Source organism: Pan troglodytes, chromosome 19 (genome assembly GCF_028858775.2).
Source record: "Pan troglodytes isolate AG18354 chromosome 19, NHGRI_mPanTro3-v2.0_pri, whole genome shotgun sequence".
Lineage (NCBI taxonomy): Eukaryota > Metazoa > Chordata > Mammalia > Primates > Hominidae > Pan > Pan troglodytes.
In genome coordinates, this window is record NC_072417.2 from 11,537,142 (window position 1) to 11,560,465 (window position 23,324).

General features: G+C 59.4%; 1 protein-coding gene across 13 annotated transcripts in view; it reads right to left on the bottom strand.

Moving 5' to 3' along the window:
* The window catches only part of ABR (ABR activator of RhoGEF and GTPase), a 203,030-nt gene that overhangs the window by 62,370 nt on the left and 117,336 nt on the right, over positions 1 to 23,324 (bottom strand). For all 13 annotated transcript variants that reach the window (XM_024350157.3, XM_063799498.1, XM_063799497.1 and 10 more), the window contains 5 exons: positions 22,548 to 22,688; positions 12,961 to 13,082; positions 8,188 to 8,353; positions 1,050 to 1,172; positions 272 to 347 (listed from right to left, as the gene is read on the bottom strand). In XM_024350157.3, coding sequence (XP_024205925.1) covers positions 272 to 347; positions 1,050 to 1,172; positions 8,188 to 8,353; positions 12,961 to 13,082; positions 22,548 to 22,688 — 628 coding nt within the window. The remainder of the gene's footprint in view (positions 1 to 271; positions 348 to 1,049; positions 1,173 to 8,187; positions 8,354 to 12,960; positions 13,083 to 22,547; positions 22,689 to 23,324) is intronic.

Genomic DNA, 23,324 nt, shown 5'->3' on the forward strand with positions numbered 1-23,324 from the left:
AGAGAGAGAGAGAGAGAGTTAGAGAGAGAGAGAAAGCCCAGGCTGGGCTCTGGGTCCAGTCCCAGGACTAAATCATCATGTCTTTCAGCCAATCAGTTAGATTCTTTGGGTCTCAATTAATCCGTAACATCCTTAAACGCCCATCCCGGGCACCTCTGAGGGTGACTGCGAGGGCCAAAGACGTGATACTGGACATGAAACGCTTAGAAATACAAAAGGCCCATCAATGCCACGGACATCATCGGGGAGCGTGGAAGAGGCAGGAATTTACCCTTCTTCTGTAGTTTCTGAATTGCTTCTCTCCACTCTGACCTCTCGTAGTCCGAGGACAGTAGGAACAGGTAACTCTGAAGAGAGGAGATAAGAATAAAGTGGGTGACCACAGTCAGGCAAAGCGTACTCCCAGATCCTGGGGACCCCAACAAAGCTCCTTTTATCTTTTTTTTTTTTTTTTTTTTTTTGAGACGGAGTCTCGCTCTTGTTGCCCAGGCTCTAGTGCAGTGGCGCGATCTCGGCTCACCGCAACCTCCGCCTCCTGGGATCACGCCAATCTCCTGCCTCAGCCTCCTGAGTAGCTGGGATTACAGGTGCCCACCACCACGCCCGGCTAATTTTTGTATTTTTAGTAGAGACGGGGTTTTGCCACGTTGGCCAGGCTGGTCTCAAACTCTTGACCTCAGGTGATTCGCCTGCCTCAGCCTCCCAAAGTGCTGGGATGACAGGCATGAGCCACCGCGCCCGGCCCAAAGCGCCTCCTTATCCAGGCACAGCTGACCTTGCAGGAGAAGGCAGCTGGGGGTGGGTGGGTGAAGGGGGAGCTCCTTCCTGGGAAGCCAAGGTGACAGGAGCGGCTATGCCAGGGACGGCCAGCAGAGGGCACTCATTCCCCACGAGAGGGGAGAGCGAGTCAACAGCTGGAGCCACGGCAGCCTCCTCAGGAAGAGGGGGCCTGAGTTTCCGGTTCGTACAGGTCAGGGCCGGGAGCCACAGAGTGGGCTGCTCTGGACTAAGGAAGGGGCTGTCTCGGTCCCGCCCCCACCCGTCCTGACCTTTCCATTCCGATTGTGGATCCTGAACGGGATTGTGGGGGAGTTGAGCAGCAGCAGGAACTCATTCTCAAACATCTTCTTCTTCAGGCGCTCGATGGCCCGGCTCTGGCCTTTGTTGGCTTTCTGCAGGAGATGGGGACACAGAGGGTTCCCCTCACACTCGGGCCTTTCTCACGAGCAGCACTAAGCACGACACTCCGCTGTGTGTTAACATGCTCTTTACATTTTCCGTATTTCGTGATGTTTTGACATCTTGCGGCAGGAGAGGCGGGTAGCTGGGTGAGAAACTGCTCCCCCGCAGGGCTCGCTAATTCCTAAGCCTGTCAGTGACGCCCTATGAGCACAGCTTTCATACACACAACCACTGATCCAGAGCCCATGTCCCCAACCACCTTCTCTACCCGACGCTCACTCGCCAAGCCAGCATCTCCTCTGCCCCACGTCACCCAGGGCCAGGGACCAGGTCACTAGAGACCACCCCTCTAGCCCAGGGCTGCCAACATAACGGAAGCTAGCTGGTGCCAAGCCCTTTCCCTGCCCTGTTTCTCCACAGAAAAGCTGTGGCCACACTTTCTTTCCATTCCTGCCTCCTGTTCAAAGCTGGCACCTCCCCACGTGGCCCTGGGTGGGGTGCTATGCCTCCTTCTCTTGGGAACCCTAAATAATACAAATATTACAGTAGCATTAACCTCTCTGTACTGTCACTCTGCTGCCTCTACACATTAAATCCTGGGTACAACAGAGACACCTGCTTTAAGAAACCTCAGACACCTTTCAGCCTGAAGCCCCACCTGCTTGTCTGGCACCAAGGCCCCCATGGCAGGGTTCCAGCCTCCCTGCCCGGCAGACAACCCACCCGGCCCCCTCGGCTCAGCCTCCCCGCCTCACCAGACATTCATCCTCTGCGGGCAGAGCCTGCTCCCTCAGTGTTCCAAGTTTCTGTCTGTTTCATAAAGGAGCCCCTCCCTTTTATTAACCACCATTATGCTTCAAGTCTCAGCTCCCAAGGCCATCCTCAAGCTCCTCAGTTAGAATTCATCTCTATGGTGTTTTGTTCTTTTTAATCCACTGGACTGGCAAAATTGTAAAGAATGTTCACAGCCAGTGTTGTGACACTGTGGGGGACAGTCACCCTCACACACCGCAGGGGGAATGCCACCAGTCACAGCTTTTTCAGAGGTAAAAGCCTGTCAATTAAGCGCACACTCACCCTGCCCTGCCCATCCCACCTGGAGGGAACCTACTGCAGAAGCACCTGTGCAGTGATGTCGACTTGCCTGCTAAGAGCGAAGAATCAGAGACAATCCAAACATCCAAAAACATTTGTACGCAGCCAAGCGACAGAGCAGGAGGCAGTTGTTAAAAAGAATCTGATACTGCCGGGCGCGGTGGCTCACGCCTGTAATCCCAGCACTTTGGGAGGCCGAGGTGGGCAGATCATTTGAGGTCAGGAGTTCGAGACCAGCCTGGCCAACATGGTGAAACCCCGTCTCTACTAAAAATGCAAAAACTACCGGGCGTGGTGGCGGGCGCCTGTAATCCCAGCTACTTGGGAGGCTGAGGCACGAGAATCGCTTGAACCCGGGAGGTGGAAGTTCCAGTGAGCCCAAATCTCACCAGTGCACTCCAGCCTGGGTGACAGAGCGAGACTCTATCTCAAAAAGAAAGAAAAAGAATCTGATACATCCAAAGGGCTCAAAGACCCACTGTGGAGTGAAATGCTGAAGTTGCAAAACAGCACGTGTAGTCTAGTCTCATTGGACACGCGGGCGCACACCAGTATAAGCGAAGAAGAGTTCAGAAGAATACACCTCAAACTGTCAGCAACGGGAGGTGAGTGGCGACCAGCTTTACCCTGTACATGCTGGTACTGTGAGCATTTCTCATTAAAACCAGCCAGTATTATATTGGTGATTAGAAAAAACATGAAAATTTAAAAAATTATTATCAAGAGAACAAGGCTGAGCACAGTGGCTCACACCTGTAATCCCAGCACTTTGGGAGGCCGGGGCGGGTGGATCATGAGGTCAGCAGTTTGAGACCAGCCTGGCTAACACGGTAAAACCCCGTCTCTACTAAAAATACAAAAAATTAGCCAGGCGTGGTGGCGGACGCCTTTATTCCCAGCTACTCAGGAGGCTGAGGTAGAAGAATTACTTGAACCCGGGAGGTGGAGGTTGCAGTGAGCCGAGATTGTGCCACTGCACTCCAGCCTGGGCGACAGTGACAGAGTGAGACTCCATCTCAAAAAAAAAAAAAAAATCACTGCTTCTTCTGTGACTCAGAGGACGGCACCTGTGCCTCTCCAGTGACTCACATGTGCCACACTCTGTGGTCAGCAAGGGGCGTGTCTGCTTCCTCCACTGGACAGGGATATACATGAGGCACCCGGCACACCCCAGGCAGCAGAGCCAGTGGGGCTCTGTTAGTGTTGACTGTTGACTCGACTGGGCACAAGGCCACGTCTGCACAGCTGGGGCAACGGGGAGGCAGCAAGCCTCCCAGGGGCGGGTGGGAAACAGGCACACAGGATGCTCCTGGGCGGGCACTGTGGGCAGGGCCCAGCCGTTCAGGAGGGTGACAGCTGTGCTGGCGAGGGAGCCCTCTGGGCAGATGTACCCCCAGTTGGACCCTCCGTCCTAGGACATCCCCCAGCCCTGAACACTCCTGGGGCTGTAATGCTGATCTTGCTTTCCCCTGTTCAAAGGGAGATGCTTGAGTTGAAAGAATCCTCAGAGAGGCCATCTGGTTATGTTTTCTTCAATAATTGTTTGTTTACTAAGTGCCTTTTTTTTTTTTGAGATGGAGTCCCACTCACTCTGTTGCCCAAGCTGGAGTGCAGTGGCGCGATCTCGGCTCACTGCAACCTCCACCTCCCGGGTTCACACAATTCTTTTGCCTCAGCCTCCCACGTGGCTGGGATTACAGGCAACCACCACCACACCCGGCTAATTTTTATATTTTTCATAGAGACGGGGCTTCATGATGTTGGCCAGGCTGGTCTTGAACTCCTGGCCTCAAGTGACCCACCAGTCTCAGCCTCCCAAAGTACTGAGATTACCGGTGTAAACCACCACGCTGGGCCCTAACCACCTGTTTTCTACGTGTCGAATATGAGGAACATGGAACAGAAGAAAATAGCGCTGTCCCTGGAGTTCAAATTCCAGTGGGGAAGAGAGGAGTCTGACAATGCACTTACAATTCAGTACCATTTAAGCAAAGCCACAGATGAACAAAAAGCCACAGGATCTGGGGACAGGGCACCCAACCAAGACTGTGGTGGGCGTGGGTGTCAGAGAAGCTTCCCAGGGATGGTGAGGCCTAAGCTGAACCTGAGAGGTGAGGAAAACAGACCAAGCTGACCAAATGGCTCCAGGCCCTTCCTCCACTCACAGGGATGCTCCTCCCGTGGTGCCTTCCTCTAGACACTGCTGTTATGTGAACTGAGGGCTATGCATGTTCCTCTAGACGCTGTTGTTACGTGAACTGAGGGCGATGCATGTTCCTCTAGACACTGTTGTTACGTGAACTGAGGGCTATGCATGTTCATCTAGACGCTGTTGTTACATGAACTGAGGGCTATGCATGTTCCTCTAGACGCTGTTGTTACGTGAACTGAGGGCTTTGCATGTTCCTCTAGACACTGTTGTTACATGAACTGAGGGCTATGCATGTTCCTCTAGACACTGCTGTTACGTGAACTGAGGGCTATGCATGTTCCTCTAGACGCTGTTGTTACGTGAACTGAGGGCTATGCACGTTCCTCTAGACACTGTTGTTATGTGAACTGAGGGCTATACATGTTCCTCTAGACGCTGTTGTTACGTGAACTGAGGGCTTTGCATGTTCCTCTAGACACTGTTGTTACGTGAACTGAGGGCTATGCATGTTCCTCTAGACACTGTAACTGAGGGCTATGCACGTTCCTCTAGACGCTGTTGTTACGTGAACTGAGGGCTATGCACGTTCCTCTAGACGCTGTTGTTACGTGAACTGAGGGCTATACATGTTCCTCTAGACACTGTTGTTACGTGAACTGAGGGCTATGCATGTTCCTCTAGACGCTGTTGTTACGTGAACTGAGGGCTTTGCATGTTCCTCTAGACGCTGTTGTTACGTGAACTGAGGGCTATGCATGTTCCTCTAGACGCTGTTGTTACGTGAACTGAGGGCTTTGCATGTTCCTCTAGACGCTGTTGTTACGTGAACTGAGGGCTATGCATGTTCCTCTAGACGCTGTTGTTACGTGAACTGAGGGCTTTGCATGTTCCTCTAGACGCTGTTGTTACGTGAACTGAGGGCTATGCATGTTCCTCTAGACGCTGTTGTTACGTGAACTGAGGGCTGTGCATGTTCCTCTAGACGCTGTTGTTACATGAACTGAGGGCTATGCATGTTCCTCTAGATGCTGTTGTTATGTGAACTGAGGGCTATGCACGTTCCTCTAGACGCTATTGTTACGTGAACTGAGGGCTATGCATGTTCCTCTAGACGCTGTTGTTATTTGAAGAGGGCTATGCATGTTCCTCTAGACACTGTTATGTGAACTGAGGGCTGTGCATGTTCCTCTAGACGCTGTTGTTACATGAACTGAGGGCTATGCATGTTCCTCTAGATGCTGTTGTTATGTGAACTGAGGGCTATGCACGTTCCTCTAGACGCTATTGTTACGTGAACTGAGGGCTATGCATGTTCCTCTAGACGCTGTTGTTATTTGAAGAGGGCTATGCATGTTCCTCTAGACACTGTTATGTGAACTGAGGGCTGTGCATGTTCCTCTAGACGCTGTTGTTACATGAACTGAGGGCTATGCATGTTCCTCTAGATGCTGTTGTTATGTGAACTGAGGGCTATGCACGTTCCTCTAGACGCTGTTGTTACGTGAACTGAGGGCTATGCATGTTCCTCTAGACGCTGTTGTTATGTGAACTGAGGGCTATGCATGTTCCTCTAGACACTGTAACTGAGGGCTATGCATGTTCCTCTAGACGCTGTTGTTACGTGAACTGAGGGCTATGCATGTTCCTCTAGACGCTGTTGTTACGTGAACTGAGGGCTATGCATGTTCCTCTAGACGCTGTTGTTACGTGAACTGAGGGCTATGCACGTTCCTCTAGACACTGTTGTTACGTGAACTGAGGGCTATGCATGTTCCTCTAGACGCTGTTGTTATTTGAACTGAGGGCTATGCATGTTCCTCTAGACACTGCTATTATGTGAACTGAGGGCTATGCATGTTCCTCTAGACACTGTTGTTATGTGAACTGAGGGCTATGCATGTTCCTCTAGACACTGTTATGTGAACTGAGGGCTATGTGTGTTCCTCTAGACACTGCTATTATGTGAACTGAGGGCTATACATGTTCCTCTAGACGCTGTTGTTACGTGAACTGAGGGCTTTGCATGTTCCTCTAGACACTGTTGTTACGTGAACTGAGGGCTATGCATGTTCCTCTAGACACTGTTATGTGAACTGAGGGCTATGCATGTTCCTCTAGACGCTGTTGTTACATGAACTGAGGGCTATGCATGTTCCTCTAGATGCTGCTGTTATGTGAACTGAGGGCTATGCATGTTCCTCTAGACACTGTTATGTGAACTGAGGGCTATGCATGTTCCTCTAGACACTGTTGTTATGTGAACTGAGGGCTATTCATGTTCCTCTAAACAGCACTTTGGCTGCATCCATGGGTACTGGTATGTAGTACACTCATTTCCAGACAGCACTAAACAGTTTGCAGTTCTCATTTTGAATTTTGATTTCCTCTTTACCTTGTCAGTTTGAACTTTCCAAACCAATGCTTTTTTTTTTTTTTTTTTTTTGAGACAGTCTCACTCTGTTGCTCAGGCTGGAGTGCAGCGGTGGAATCTCAGCTCAATGCAACCTCTGCCTCCCAGGTTCAAGCAATTCTCCTGTCTCAGCCTCCTGAGTAGCTGGGATTACAGACAGAAGCCACCACGCCAGGCTAATTTTGTATTTTCAGTAGAAATGGGGTTTCACCATGTTGGCCAGGCTGGTCTCAAACTCCTAACCTCAGGTGACCTTCCTGCCTGGGCCTCCTAAAGTGCTGAGATTACAGGAATGATCCACCACGCCTGGATAATTTTGTATTTTTAGTAGAGATGGATTTTTACCATGTTGGCCAGGCTGATCTTGAATTCCTGACCTCAGGCGATCCACCCTCCTCAGCCTCCCAAAGTTCTGGGATTAAAGGTGTGAGCCACTGCACCCAGGCTGACCAATATTCTTGTTCACTTCTAATTTTACTCCACTGTGGTCTGTGAACATGACTTGTATGCTATCAACTTGCAGAAAAATTTTGAGATTTCCTTAGTGGCCTATTATAGGATAAATGTGAATGTCCCAAACGTGTGTGACAAGAATCTCAGTTTTCTGTCAGGGCACAAGCTTCTCTGCATTTTTAAGTCAAGCATGTTAATTGTGGCATTCAGGTCCTCTCTCTCCTTATTTATTTGCCTACTTGATCTGTCAGTTTCTGAGAGGCCTCCCAGGTCTTTTTCCTTGCACAGGTCCTGCTTTTCCTTACAAAAGCCTGCTTTTTCTTCTCTTGCTTCCCTCTACCTCCACTTTTTTTTTTTTTTTTTTTTTGACAGACTCTCACTCTATTGCCTAGACTGGAGTGCAATGGCATGTTCTTGGCTCACTGCAACCTCCACCTCCCGGGTTCAAGCCATTCTCCTGCCTCAGCCTCCCGAGTAGCTGGGATTACAGGTGCCCACCACCACACTCTGCTAATTTTTGTGCTTTTAGTAGAGACAGGGTTTTGCCATGTTGGCCAGGCTGGTCTCAAACTCCTGGCCTCAGGTGATCCGCCTGCCTCGGCCTTCCAAAGTGCTGGGATTACAGGTGTGAGCCACTGCGCCTGGCTACTTGCTTCCCCTTTCTATCGTGTTCAACATGCACTGCTTTCCAGGGCACTTCCCATGTTAGCCCTATGAAATCCTGAGCACTGACCCCCTCGATCTGCTTGGAGCTACTGTAGTCGGGGTCTTTCCCTTAGTAACTACATACTCAAGGCTCCCTCTCAAAGTCTCAAACCTTACAACTTCCCGCCTCCACCTCCCCCAACACAGCTGGCTCAAAGGGCCCCAGGCTCAGATACCAAGCTCTGCTCACCTCCTTCTGGATTTCACTCTTGAGGGCAGAGATCTTCATCTTCATGTCCTCCAGCTCATGGTCTGGGAAGGGGTGCACCTGGGGGCTGGCCTCAGACTCCTCGGGGGATGGAAACACCAGGTCGGCCAGGGGGATGTACCACTTACAGTCATACTGCTGGTGCTTCCTGCAAACGAGCCAGAGGGAGCCATGAGCCAGAGGGAGCCTGGCTCTTCCAGCCTCAACTCCTGGGTCCAGAACCACAGAACCACTGACAGGGGTTGACTGAGAACTCGCCAGAAGCAAGAACGATCCCTGCTCCTGAGGAGCCTGATTGGGAAACACACACTGGAGTGATGAGAGCTGGGTTCTGGGGTCCGCCCCGCCCACAGGGAGCAACTCCACCCCTTCACCTTACCAGGCTTCTGGCCCAGATGACTCATGTTGTCAAACATCCCAAACCACTTAGGTATCAAGAAGAGCGAAGCCTTCCTGGCTGGGCTCACATTTTCCTATTCCCCACCACAATCCCCTCCCTCCCTTCTAGACTATCCGTGTTCAATATCCTTCAGGCTAGCAATGGAATACAGGTGTTATTCCAAATGCCACCTCTTATCAAGAGTGGTCACATGGGTCAACACTGGGTGGAGGATTACAAAGCCACATCCAAGTCTAGCAAGAAAGTGTGCCCTAGTTGATTAGTAATGTCTGCCATGGCAAAGGACGGCAGGCAGAGGCATATGTGATTAGTAATGTCTGCCATCGCAAAGGACGACAGGCAGAGGCATGTGTGCTTATTATCGCCATCTCTGCCTCAGAACTATCTCAAACATGATCTAGTTCCAGGGAGTCATGTCCTTTATTATTATTATTTTTTAAATTATTTTTATTTTGTGAGATGGAGTTTTGCTCTTGTTACCCAGGCTGGAGTGCAATAGCGCGATCTCCACTCACTCCAACCTCTGCCTCCAGGGTTCAAGCGATTCTCCCACCTCATTCTCCCAAGTAGCTGGGATTATAGGTGCCTGCCATCACACCCAGCTAATTTTTGTACTTTCAGTAGAGACGGAGTTTTGCCATGTTGGCCAGGCTGGTCTCAAACTCCTGACCTCAGGTGATCCACCCGCCTTGGCCTCCCAAAGTGCTGGGATTACAGGCATAAGCCACCGTGCCTGCCCAGTCATCCCTTTATTGACGTTCATAATCATCGATCCTTCCCCTAGGACTTAGATTTGCACTTCTCATTCTGACCCTTGAGTGTTGTGGTGGGCGCGTGGCTTGCTCCCCCTGAGCTATACCTGGGGGCATAGCCAGCCAGGGAGGGCTGAAGGGAGAGGTAGGATAGCCTGGTGGTGTAACACACTGGCTGTGGAGTCCCCTGTGCTGTACTTGGGGGCACAGCCAACCAGGGAGGGCTGAAGGGAGAGGCAAGATAGCCTGATGGTAAACGAGTCCCACAGACACGGGTTTGAATCCAGACTGCCGCTTCTCAGCCGTGAGAAGGGGTGTGCTTGGCACACTGCAGTTGATCACTAAGTGTGGGTGGAAGAATGTGTGAATGAACGCAGAATGAGCCTCTGCTCAAGGCACAGAGCAGACCCACACTCCCGGGTAGAGAGAAGGAGGCTCAAAGGAGCTTGCACATCAGCTTGGGGTTCCAGTCCCACCCTCCCGGGTAGAGAGAAGGAGGCTCAAAGGAGCTTGCACGTCAGCTTGGGGTTCCAGTCCCACCCTCCCGGGTAGAGAGAAGGAGGCTCAAAGGAGCTTGCACGTCAGCTTGGGGTTCCAGTCCCACCCTCCCGGGTAGAGAGGAGGAGGCTCAAAGGAGCTTGCACGTCAGCTTGGGGTTCCAGTCCCACCCTCCCGGGTAGAGAGGAGGAGGCTCAAAGGAGCTTGCACGTCAGCTTGGGGTTCCAGTCCCACCCTCCCGGGTAGAGAGGAGGAGGCTCAAAGGAGCTTGCACGTCAGCTTGGGGTTCCAGTCCCACCCTCCCGGGTAGAGAGAAGGAGGCTCAAAGGAGCTTGCACGTCAGCTTGGGGTTCCAGTCCCACCCTCCCGGGTAGAGAGAAGGAGGCTCAAAGGAGCTTGCACGTCAGCTTGGGGTTCCAGTCCCACCCTCCCGGGTAGAGAGAAGGAGGCTCAAAGGAGCTTGCACGTCAGCTTGGGGTTCCAGTCCCACCCTCCCGGGTAGAGAGAAGGAGGCTCAAAGGAGCTTGCACGTCAGCTTGGGGTTCCAGTCCCACCTGTGCCTCTAGCTGTGCGAGCTTGGGCTGCTTATTTACCTTCTCCAAGACTCTTCTCTCATCTATGATTAGGGAACAACAGTCGCTACTTTGTGGAGGTGTTGGGAGGACCAGAAATCATGTATTCAAAGCATGTGTCACGGCACCTGGCATGGCCTAAACCCTCAATAAATAGTAGCAGGAGACGTGGTGAATATTCACAGCACTGCAGTTAGCAGAAATTCAGAGATGTCTAATAAAAGGAGAATGCTTAAGTAGACGATGGCACATCCACGGGTAACATCGTGCAGGAAAGTAAAAGGATGATTATGAAGATGAGGCAGCAACAGGGAAAATGCTTATGACACGAAACAGAAACAGCAGAGCCCCAAATTGGGCATTCACAGTGATTACGACTGTGTGAAGAAACATGAGAACATTTAAAAACAGGGAAGGAAGCAGCGCGGCAGGAGGCGGACCTCATGCTTCAGTGGGGGACGGGGTTTCCTCCAATGTCCTTATATTATCTTTATAATTAAAAACATGACTTACTTTCAGGAAAAAAGGCTATGTAGTGAAATTAAGTTAATTAATATAGTTTTTAAAAGGAAAAAACCGGCCAGGCGCGGTGGCTCATGCCTGTAATCCCAGCACTTTGGGAGGCCGAGGCGGGCAGATCACCTGAGGTTGGGAGTTCGAGACCAGCCTGGCCAACATGGCAAAACCCTGTCTCTACTAAAAATACAAAAATTAGCCAGACATGGTAGCGTGGTGGCGTGCACCTGTAATCCCAGCTAGTCAGGAGGCTGAGGCAGGAAAATCGCTTGAACCCAGGAGGCAGAGGTTGCAGTGAGCCGAGATCGCACCACTGCACTCCAGCCTGGGCAACAGAGCAAGACCCTGTCTCAAAAGAAAAAAACCAACAAAGTTGCTGAAGGCTCCATGGGTGGCAGGGTCCGGCCTCCCTCCCCCACCCTGTGCCCCTGGACTCACACACTCACCCTGCAGAGGTCCGAACCCCCTCCCCCGCCCCCTGCCCCTGGACTCACACACTCACCTCGCAGAGGTCCGGACCCCCTCCCCCACCCCGTGCCCCTGGACTCACACACTCACCCAGCAGAGGTCCGGACCCCCTCCCCCGCCCCCACCCCTGGACTCACACACTCACCCCACAGAGGTCCAGACCCCCTCCCCCGCCCCCGGACTCACACACTCACCCCGCAGAGGTCCAGACCCCCTCCCCCGCCCCGTGCCCCTGGACTCACACACTCACCCCACAGAGGTCCAGACCCCCTCCCCCGCCCCCTGCCCCTGGACTCGCACACTCACCCCGCAGAGGTCCGGACCCCCTCCCCCGCCCCCTGCCCCTGGACTCACACACTCACCCAGCAGAGGTCCGGACCCCCTCCCCCGCCCCCACCCCTGGACTCACACACTCACCCCACAGAGGTCCAGACCCCCTCCCCCACCCCCGGACTCACACACACACCCCGCAGAGGTCCAGACCCCCTCCCCCGCCCCGTGCCCCTGGACTCACACACTCACCCCACAGAGGTCCAGACCCCCTCCCCCGCCCCCTGCCCCTGGACTTACACACTCACCCAGCAGAGGTCCGGACCCCCTCCCCCGCCCCCACCCCTGGACTCACACACTCACCCCACAGAAGTCCAGACCCCCTCCCCCGCCCCCGGACTCACACACTCACCCCGCAGAGGTCCAGACCCCCTCCCCCGCCCCGTGCCCCTGGACTCACACACTCACCCCACAGAGGTCCAGACCCCCTCCCCCGCCCCCTGCCCCTGGACTCACACACTCACCCAGCAGAGGTCCGGACCCCCTCCCCCGCCCCCACCCCTGGACTCACACACTCACCCCACAGAGGTCCGGACCCCCTCCCCCGCCCCCTGCCCCTGGACTCACACACCCCACAGAGGTCCGGACCCCCTCCCCCGCCCCCACCCCTGGACTCACACACTCACCCCGCAGAGGTGCGGACCCCCTCCCCTGCCCCCTGCCCCTGGACTCGCACACTCACCCTGCAGAAGTCCGGACCCCCTCCCCCGCCCCGTGTCCCTGGACTCGCACACTCACCCCGCAGAGGTGCGGACCCCCTCCCCCTCCCCCGCCCCTGGACTCGCACACTCACCCCGCAGAGGTGCGGACCCCCTCCCCCGCCCCCTGCCCCTGGACTCGCACACTCACCCCGCAGAGGTCCGGACCCCCTCCCCCGCCCCGTGTCCCTGGACTCGCACACTCACCCCGCAGAGGTCCGGACCCCCTCCCCCGCCCCGTGTCCCTGGACTCACACACTCACCCCGCAGAGGTGCGGACCCCCTCCCCCGCCCCCTGCCCCTGGACTCGCACACTCACCCCGCAGAGGTCCGGACCCCCTCCCCCGCCCCCTGCCCCTGGACTCGCACACTCACCCCGCAGAGGTCCGGACCCCCTCCCCCTGGACTCGCACACTCACCCCGCAGAGGTCCGGACCCCCTCCCCCTGGACTCGCACACTCACCCCGCAGAGGTCCGGGCCCCTGCTTCCCCCGCCCCCTGCCCCGGACTCGCACACTCACCCCGCAGAGGTCTTCTTCAGCTTGGCACACAGCAGGACATCTGTAAAGAGGAAGACGTGCCGCAGCTTCCGGGAGCTCTCTGACACTTCCACCAGGAAGCCGTCCTTCACCAGCTGTCGCGTCTGAGGGAGATGGCAGACCCCCCCAGCCTGCTCAGAGGGGAATGCGGCCGAGGGCAGAGCCTGCACGCGGGGGCACGGCCAGCCAGGGAGGACTGGACCGAGAGGCGGCATCGCCTGTCATCCCTTAACCAAAGGTGGTTCAAGCACTGCCTTCGGAGTCACATGGACACGGGTTTGAAAGCCAACAGGCTTCTCAGCTGTGATCTCAGACGGGCTCCCTGACCTCTCTGAATCCCAGATTCACCTTCTGTAAAGTGCGGATGGTGATGTCTGCCTCATAAGGTGACTCATCGAGATGGTGCGTGTGAAACAGCACAGTGCCTGGCACATTAAGTGTGCGCAATGCACGGGGCTCTCCGCGGCTACCCCTGGAGCCCCCTGCCCGGGACAACCTGGTTTCTCCACCCTGGGGCACGAACATCCCCGTTTGCAATCCCTCCTGACCGCGGCGGCGAACTTCATCTAGCCCCGGCTCAACCGAGACCCGAGACCCGCTCAGGCCTGTCCGTGCTACTCCTCCCTGGCTTCTCCAGCCCCCTGGGGATGAGACCTGGGCCGTCCAGCCTGGGACTGCAGCAGTGCCCAGAGGGGACCTGCAGCCAACTCTAACCTGGGCTCTGGGTGGTTTCTGCTCTACGTGGGAGTTCCAGAGTTTCCAACCCCCGCTCAGAGCCGGGGGGTCGTCCCCATCTGTGCCAGCCTTTCCTGTATGATACACGGTGTGACCTACATCTGCTGTAATACGTAGGTGAGCGTATTCAAAGTATACAATTAAGATGACCGAGGCCGGGCGCGTTGGTTCACACCTGTCATCCCAGCAATTTGGGAGGCCGAGGAGGAAGGATCACCTGAGGTCAGGAGTTTGAGACCAGCCTGGCCAACGTGGCGAAACCCCGTTTCTACTAAAAATACAAAAACTAGCCAGACATGGTGACGCCTGCCTGTAATCTCAGCTACTCGGGAGGATGAGGCAGGAGAATTGCTTGAACCCAGAGGGTGGAGGCTGCAGTGGAGCTGAGATCACGCCATTGCACTCCAGCCTGGACGATGGAGTGAGACTCAGTCTCAAAAAAAGGATGACTGAAAACGGAGGGTACGCTAAGCCCTCTGGAGATTGTTCACATATCCCCAGAGTAAAACAGACGACGGGATCCCCAGACGCTGCACATCAGCACCAGGAGCCGCACGGAATCGGCTCTCTCTGCCCGGTGGACACTGTCCAGGCCTGTCCCTCACCAATTTCTCCCCAGGAGACCCTGGGGGCTCGTAAACAGACCACAGGAGCAGACACCCTGTCAGCCTCACTCGTAACAGCCGCCTAATGGCCTCCCCTGGACAGGAAGCCTTTCACCCGGGCCCGGCTGCCAACCCACGAGGGCAACTGTCCCTCTCATGCTTCCTGGTACTCCCCTCGCTGGGCTGTCCCCACCCTTGCACCAAGAAGGGCCCCCAGGGAACGGCTGTCCCACATGCAGGTGCCCACTGGACATTCCGGCAACCTGGACGGCCTCCACCGCCTCCAACGCCAGCCTTTCCTGCTGTGGGCTCCCCGCAAGCTACTGCGTGTGCAGGCCGAGCTGAAGCAGCTCCAAGCTCCTGCTCCCTTCGCTTCCTAGGAGACCCTGACGGCATCACACTGGCCAGAGGCAGGTGTCTGCATTCAAGAACGAGGCACCCGGAGGCCACTTCCCCGGCGTGGGCCTCCAGACAGTCCCAGGTGAGGAATCCAGCTCTGACACCAGTGGCTGAAAGACTGCGTGGTGGACCTGGAGAGACTCCCCAGCCTCAGGTTCTTCTGGCTCACTGGATTGTTATTATTATTTCTGAGATGGAGTCTCACTCTGTCACCCAGGCTGGAGTGCAGTGGTGCGATCTCGGCTCACTGTAACCTCCGCCTTCTGGGTTCAAGCAATTCTCCTGCCTCAGCCTCCTGAGTAGCTGGGACTACAGGTATCCGCCACCACGTCCAGCTAATTTTTGTATTTTTAGTAAAGACGGGGCTTCACCATGTTGGCCAGGCTGGTCTCAAACTTCTACCTCAAGTGATCCACCTGCCTCAGCCTCCCAAAGTGCTGGGATTACAGGTGTGAGCCACCGTGCCCAGCCTCCCTAGATTATTTTGAGGATTAATGAGACACTGGACTTAAAGCTCTCAGCCTAGGGCCTGGAAAGCTGCAGGTCATCAGGGTGACCAAGGACTGAAAACCTCTCCTTGGCTGGGAATGGGGAATCAGCATTGGAGAGGTAGAAGGCACCCAGCGCCGCCCGTCTGTGAGAGACGGGGACGAGGGACCTGCCATGTGTGTGTGAGAGAAGGGGACGAGGGACGTGCCGCCCGTGTGTGAGAGAAGGGGATGAGGGACCTGACGCCCGTGTGTGAGAGAAGGGGACGAGGGACCTGCCGCCCGTGTGTGTGAGAGAAGGGGACGAGGGACCTGCCGCCCGTGCATGAGAGAAGGGGACGAGGGACCTGCCGCCCGTGCATGAGAGAAGGGGACGAGGGACCTGCCGCCCGTGCGTGAGAGAAGGGGACGAGGGACCTGCCGCCCGTGCGTGAGAGAAGGGGACGAGGGACCTGCCGCCCGTGCGTGAGAGAAGGGGACGAGGGACCTGCCGCCCGTGTGTGAGAGACGGGGACGAGGGACCTGCCGCCCGGGCGTGAGAGAAGGGGACGAGGGACCTGCCGCCCGTGCATGAGAGAAGGGGACGAGGGACCTGCCGCCCGTGTGTGAGAGAAGGGGACGAGGGACCTGCCACGTGTGTGAGAGAGACGGGGACGAGGGACCTGCCGCCCGTGTGTGAGAGACGGGGACGAGGGACCTGCCGCCCGTGTGTGAGAGAAGGGGACGAGGGACCTGCCGCCCGTGCGTGAGAGACGGGGACGAGGGACCTGCCGCCCGTGTGTGAGAGAAGGGGACGAGGGACCTGCCACGTGTGTGAGAGAGACGGGGACGAGGGACCTGCCGCCCGTGTGTGAGAGACGGGGACGAGGGACCTGCCGCCCGTGTGTGAGAGAAGGGGACGAGGGACCTGCCGCCCGTGCGTGAGAGACGGGGACGAGGGACCTGCCGCCCGTGTGTGAGAGAAGGGGACGAGGGACCTGCCACGTGTGTGAGAGAGACGGGGACGAGGGACCTGCCACCCGTGTGTGAGAGAAGGGGACGAGGGACCTGCCGCCCGTGTGTGAGAGAAGGGGACGAGGGACCTGCCACGTGTGTGAGAGAGACGGGGACGAGGGACCTGCCGCCCGTGTGTGAGAGAAGGGGACGAGGGACCTGCCGCCCGTGTGTGAGAGACGGGGAGGAGGGACCTGCCGCCCGTGTGTGAGAGAAGGGGACGAGGGACCTGCCGCCTGTGTGTGAGAGACGGGGACGAGGGACCTGCCACGTGTGTGTGAGAGAAGGGGACGAGGGACCTGCCGCCCGTGTGTGAGAGACGGGGACGAGGGACCTGCCACGTGTGTGAGAGACGGGGACGAGGGACCTGCCACGTGTGTGTGAGAGACGGGGACGAGGGACCTGCCGCCCGTGTGTGAGAGACGGGGACGAGGGACCTGCCACGTGTGTGAGAGAGAAGGGGACGAGGGACCTGCCGCCCGTGTGTGAGAGACGGGGACGAGGGACCTGCCGCCCGTGCGTGAGAGAGAAGGGGACGAGGGACCTGCCGCCCGTGCGTGAGAGACGGGGACGAGGGACCTGCCGCCCGTGCGTGAGAGACGGGGACGAGGGACCTGCCACGTGTGTGTGAGAGAAGGGGACGAGGGACCTGCCACCTGTGTGTGAGAGACGGGGACGAGGGACCTGCCGCCCGTGTGTGAGAGACGGGGACGAGGGACCTGCCGCCCGTGTGTGAGAGACGGGGACGAGGGACCTGCCGCCCGTGTGTGAGAGACGGGGACGAGGGACCTGCCGCCCGTGTGTGAGAGAAGGGGACGAGGGACCTGCCGCCCGTGTGTGAGAGAAGGGGACGAGGGACCTGCCGCCCGTGTGTGAGAGAAGGGGACGAGGGACCTGCCGCCCGTGTGTGAGAGACGGGGACGAGGGACCTGCCGCCCGTGTGTGAGAGAGAAGGGGACGAGGGACCTGCCGCCCGTGCGTGAGAGACGGGGACGAGGGACCTGCCGCCCGTGCGTGAGAGACGGGGACGAGGGACCTGCCACGTGTGTGTGAGAGAAGGGGACGAGGGACCTGCCGCCTGTGTGTGAGAGACGGGGACGAGGGACCTGCCACGTGTGTGAGAGAGAAGGGGACGAGGGACCTGCCGCCCGTGTGTGAGAGACGGGGACGAGGGACCTGCCGCCCGTGTGTGAGAGACGGGGACGAGGGACCTGCCACGTGTGTGTGAGAGACGGGGACGAGGGACCTGCCACGTGTGTGTGAGAGAAGGGGACGAGGGACCTGCCGCCTGTGTGTGAGAGACGGGGACGAGGGACCTGCCACGTGTGTGTGAGAGAAGGGGACGAGGGACCTGCCGCCTGTGTGTGAGAGACGGGGACGAGGGACCTGCCACGTGTGTGTGAGAGAAGGGGACGAGGGACCTGCCGCCCGTGTGTGAGAGACGGGGACGAGGGACCTGCCGCCCGTGTGTGAGAGAAGGGGACGAGGGACCTGCCACGTGTGTGTGAGAGAAGGGGACGAGGGACCTGCCACGTGTGTGTGAGAGGAGGGGACGAGGGACCTGCCACGTGTGTGTGAGAGAAGGGGACGAGGGACCTGCCACGTGTGTGTGAGAGAAGGGGACGAGGGACCTGCCACGTGTGTGTGAGAGAAGGGGACGAGGGACCTGCCGCCCATGTGTGAGAGACGGGGACGAGGGACCTGCCACCTGTGTGTGAGAGAAGGGGACGAGGGACCTGCCACCTGTGTGTGAGAGACGGGGACGAGGGACCTGCCGCCCGTGTGTGAGAGACGGGGACGAGGGACCTGCCGCCCGTGTGTGAGAGACGGGGACGAGGGACCTGCCACGTGTGTGTGAGAGAAGGGGACGAGGGACCTGCCGCCCGTGTGTGAGAGACGGGGACGAGGGACCTGCCGCCCGTGTGTGAGAGAAGGGGACGAGGGACCTGCCGCCCGTGTGTGAGAGAGAAGGGGACGAGGGACCTGCCGCCCGTGCGTGAGAGACGGGGACGAGGGACCTGCCGCCCGTGCGTGAGAGACGGGGACGAGGGACCTGCCGCCCGTGCGTGAGAGACGGGGACGAGGGACCTGCCGCCCGTGTGTGAGAGACGGGGACGAGGGACCTGCCGCTGTCCCCCGTGTGTGAGAGAAGGGGACGAGGGACCTGCCGCCCGTGTGTGAGAGACGGGGACGAGGGACCTGCCACGTGTGTGAGAGAGACGGGGACGAGGGACCTGCCGCCCGTGTGTGAGAGACGGGGACGAGGGACCTGCCGCCCGTGTGAGAGAAGGGGACGAGGGACCTGCCGCCCGTGTGTGAGAGAAGGGGACGAGGGACCTGCCGCCCGTGTGTGAGAGACGGGGACGAGGGACCTGCCGCCTGTGTGTGAGAGAAGGGGACGAGGGACCTGCCGCCCGTGCGTGAGAGACGGGGACGAGGGACCTGCCACGTGTGTGTGAGAGACGGGGACGAGGGACCTGCCGCCCGTGTGTGAGAGAAGGGGACGAGGGACCTGCCGCCCGTGCGTGAGAGAGACGGGGACGAGGGACCTGCCGCCCGTGTGTGAGAGACGGGGACGAGGGACCTGCCGCCCGTGCGTGAGAGAGACGGGGACGAGGGACCTGCCGCCCGTGCGTGAGAGAGAAGGGGACGAGGGACCTGCCGCCCGTGCGTGAGAGAAGGGGACGAGGGACCTGCCGCCCGTGCGTGAGAGACGGGGACGAGGGACCTGCCGCCCGCGCGTGAGAGACGGGGACGAGGGACCTGCCGCCCGTGCGTGAGAGACGGGGACGAGGGACCTGCCACGTGTGTGAGAGACGGGGACGAGGGACCTGCCACGTGTGTGTGAGAGAAGGGGACGAGGGACCTGCCGCCCGTGTGTGAGAGACGGGGACGAGGGACCTGCCGCCCGTGTGTGAGAGACGGGGACGAGGGACCTGCCGCCCGTGTGTGAGAGACGGGGACGAGGGACCTGCCGCCCGTGTGTGAGAGACGGGGACGAGGGACCTGCCGCCCGTGTGTGAGAGAAGGGGACGAGGGACCTGCCGCCCGTGTGTGAGAGAAGGGGACGAGGGACCTGCCGCCCGTGTGTGAGAGACGGGGACGAGGGACCTGCCGCCCGTGTGTGAGAGACGGGGACGAGGGACCTGCCGCCCGTGTGTGAGAGACGGGGACGAGGGACCTGCCGCCCGTGTGTGAGAGACGGGGACGAGGGACCTGCCGCCCGTGCGTGAGAGACGGGGACGAGGGACCTGCCACGTGTGTGAGAGACGGGGACGAGGGACCTGCCGCGTGTGTGTGAGAGACGGGGACGAGGGACCTGCCGCCCGTGTGTGAGAGACGGGGACGAGGGACCTGCCGCCCGTGTGTGAGAGAGAAGGGGACGAGGGACCTGCCGCCCGTGCGTGAGAGACGGGGACGAGGGACCTGCCACGTGTGCGTGAGAGACGGGGACGAGGGACCTGCCACCCGTGCGTGAGAGACGGGGACGAGGGACCTGCCGCCCGTGCGTGAGAGACGGGGACGAGGGACCTGCCGCCCGTGCGTGAGAGACGGGGACGAGGGACCTGCCGCCCGTGCGTGAGAGACGGGGACGAGGGACCTGCCGCCCGTGCGTGAGAGACGGGGACGAGGGACCTGCCGCCCGTGTGTGAGAGACGGGGACGAGGGACCTGCCGCCCGTGTGTGAGAGAAGGGGACGAGGGACCTGCCGCCCGTGTGTGAGAGAAGGGGACGAGGGACCTGCCGCCCGTGTGTGAGAGAAGGGGACGAGGGACCTGCCGCCCGTGTGTGAGAGAAGGGGACGAGGGACCTGCCGCCCGTGTGTGTGAGAGACGGGGACGAGGGACCTGCCGCCCGTGTGTGTGAGAGACGGGGACGAGGGACCTGCCGCCCGTGTGTGAGAGAAGGGGACGAGGGACCTGCCGCCCGTGTGTGAGAGAAGGGGACGAGGGACCTGCCGCCCGTGTGTGAGAGACGGGGACGAGGGACCTGCCGCCCGTGTGTGAGAGAAGGGGACGAGGGACCTGCCGCCCGTGTGTGAGAGACGGGGACGAGGGACCTGCCACGTGTGTGTGAGAGACGGGGACGAGGGACCTGCCGCCCGTGTGTGAGAGAAGGGGACGAGGGACCTGCCACCTGTGTGTGAGAGACGGGGACGAGGGACCTGCCGCCCGTGTGTGAGAGACGGGGACGAGGGACCTGCCGCCCGTGTGTGAGAGACGGGGACGAGGGACCTGCCGCCCGTGTGTGAGAGACGGGGACGAGGGACCTGCCGCCCGTGCGTGAGAGACGGGGACGAGGGACCTGCCGCCCGTGTGTGAGAGACGGGGACGAGGGACCTGCCGCCCGTGCGTGAGAGACGGGGACGAGGGACCTGCCACGTGTGTGTGAGAGAAGGGGACGAGGGACCTGCCACCTGTGTGTGAGAGACGGGGACGAGGGACCTGCCGCCCGTGCGTGAGAGACGGGGACGAGGGACCTGCCGCCCGTGTGTGAGAGACGGGGACGAGGGACCTGCCGCCCGTGTGTGAGAGAAGGGGACGAGGGACCTGCCGCCTGTGTGTGAGAGACGGGGACGAGGGACCTGCCACGTGTGTGTGAGAGAAGGGGACGAGGGACCTGCCGCCCGTGTGTGAGAGACGGGGACGAGGGACCTGCCACGTGTGTGAGAGACGGGGACGAGGGACCTGCCACGTGTGTGTGAGAGAAGGGGACGAGGGACCTGCCGCCCGTGTGTGAGAGACGGGGACGAGGGACCTGCCACGTGTGTGTGAGAGAAGGGGACGAGGGACCTGCCGCCCGTGTGTGAGAGACGGGGACGAGGGACCTGCCGCCCGTGTGTGAGAGAAGGGGACGAGGGACCTGCCGCCTGTGTGTGAGAGACGGGGACGAGGGACCTGCCACGTGTGTGTGAGAGAAGGGGACGAGGGACCTGCCGCCCGTGTGTGAGAGACGGGGACGAGGGACCTGCCACGTGTGTGAGAGACGGGGACGAGGGACCTGCCACGTGTGTGTGAGAGACGGGGACGAGGGACCTGCCGCCCGTGTGTGAGAGACGGGGACGAGGGACCTGCCACGTGTGTGAGAGAGAAGGGGACGAGGGACCTGCCGCCCGTGTGTGAGAGACGGGGACGAGGGACCTGCCGCCCGTGTGTGAGAGAGAAGGGGACGAGGGACCTGCCGCCCGTGCGTGAGAGACGGGGACGAGGGACCTGCCGCCCGTGCGTGAGAGACGGGGACGAGGGACCTGCCACGTGTGTGTGAGAGAAGGGGACGAGGGACCTGCCACCTGTGTGTGAGAGACGGGGACGAGGGACCTGCCGCCCGTGTGTGAGAGACGGGGACGAGGGACCTGCCGCCCGTGTGTGAGAGACGGGGACGAGGGACCTGCCGCCCGTGTGTGAGAGACGGGGACGAGGGACCTGCCGCCCGTGTGTGAGAGAAGGGGACGAGGGACCTGCCGCCCGTGTGTGAGAGAAGGGGACGAGGGACCTGCCGCCCGTGTGTGAGAGAAGGGGACGAGGGACCTGCCGCCCGTGTGTGAGAGACGGGGACGAGGGACCTGCCGCCCGTGTGTGAGAGAGAAGGGGACGAGGGACCTGCCGCCCGTGCGTGAGAGACGGGGACGAGGGACCTGCCGCCCGTGCGTGAGAGACGGGGACGAGGGACCTGCCACGTGTGTGTGAGAGAAGGGGACGAGGGACCTGCCGCCTGTGTGTGAGAGACGGGGACGAGGGACCTGCCACGTGTGTGAGAGAGAAGGGGACGAGGGACCTGCCGCCCGTGTGTGAGAGACGGGGACGAGGGACCTGCCGCCCGTGTGTGAGAGACGGGGACGAGGGACCTGCCACGTGTGTGTGAGAGACGGGGACGAGGGACCTGCCACGTGTGTGTGAGAGAAGGGGACGAGGGACCTGCCGCCTGTGTGTGAGAGACGGGGACGAGGGACCTGCCACGTGTGTGTGAGAGAAGGGGACGAGGGACCTGCCGCCTGTGTGTGAGAGACGGGGACGAGGGACCTGCCACGTGTGTGTGAGAGAAGGGGACGAGGGACCTGCCGCCCGTGTGTGAGAGACGGGGACGAGGGACCTGCCGCCCGTGTGTGAGAGAAGGGGACGAGGGACCTGCCACGTGTGTGTGAGAGAAGGGGACGAGGGACCTGCCACGTGTGTGTGAGAGAAGGGGACGAGGGACCTGCCGCCCGTGTGTGAGAGACGGGGACGAGGGACCTGCCGCCCGTGTGTGAGAGACGGGGACGAGGGACCTGCCGCCCGTGTGTGAGAGAAGGGGACGAGGGATCTGATACTTCTCAGCCTGGGTGAGGGGCCGTGCCGGGCTCTGAGCTCACCTCCCCCTTGGGCGTTGTCACTGCAGTCCGGCGGGGGTCGATGTCCTCGTTGATGCTGGACAGGAAGTTCTGGGAGATGCGGAGGGCATCCTGCAGCAGCGGGTAGTCGGGGTGGTCCACAGGTGTGTGCTTCAGCAGGTCCTGGGAAGGGTGAGGCGGTGAGTTGAGGGGAGCGGCTCTGGGGCCTGATGTGTGGCCACCGGGGAGTGCTCAGTCCCCATCCAAAGGGTGGGCACTCAGCGACCTGCCTAATTCCCGCAAAATCTGAACTACAAATCAGAGTCAGGCCGGGCACGGCGGCTCATGCCTGAAATCCCAGCACTTTGGGAGGCCGAGGCGGGGGATCACTTGAGGTCAGAAGTTCGAGACCAGCCTGGGCAACGTGGTGAAACCCCATCTCTAGTAAAAATATAAAAATTAGCCGGGCGTGGTGGCAGGCGCCTGTAATCCCACCTACTCGGGAGGCTGAGGCAGGAGAATTGCTTGAACCCAGGAGGCGGAGCTTGCAGTGAGCCGAGATCGCGCCACTGCACTCCAGCCTGGGTAATAGAGTGAGACTCCGCCTCAAAAAAAAAAAAAAAAAAAAAAAATCAGAGCCAGCACAGCAGGGGAGAGGGCCCTGGCTGCCCCCTCTTCTCCTGGCCACAGTCATACTCTTTCCCCAGTGCGGAGACCAGGTGGAGGCTCATCCCCCCGAGCAGCTGGGAGAGAAACCCTGTGTCTGCCCTGCAGCTGCTCCAAGGACACTGGAGACCAGGAGGCAGCGGGTGGGGAAGC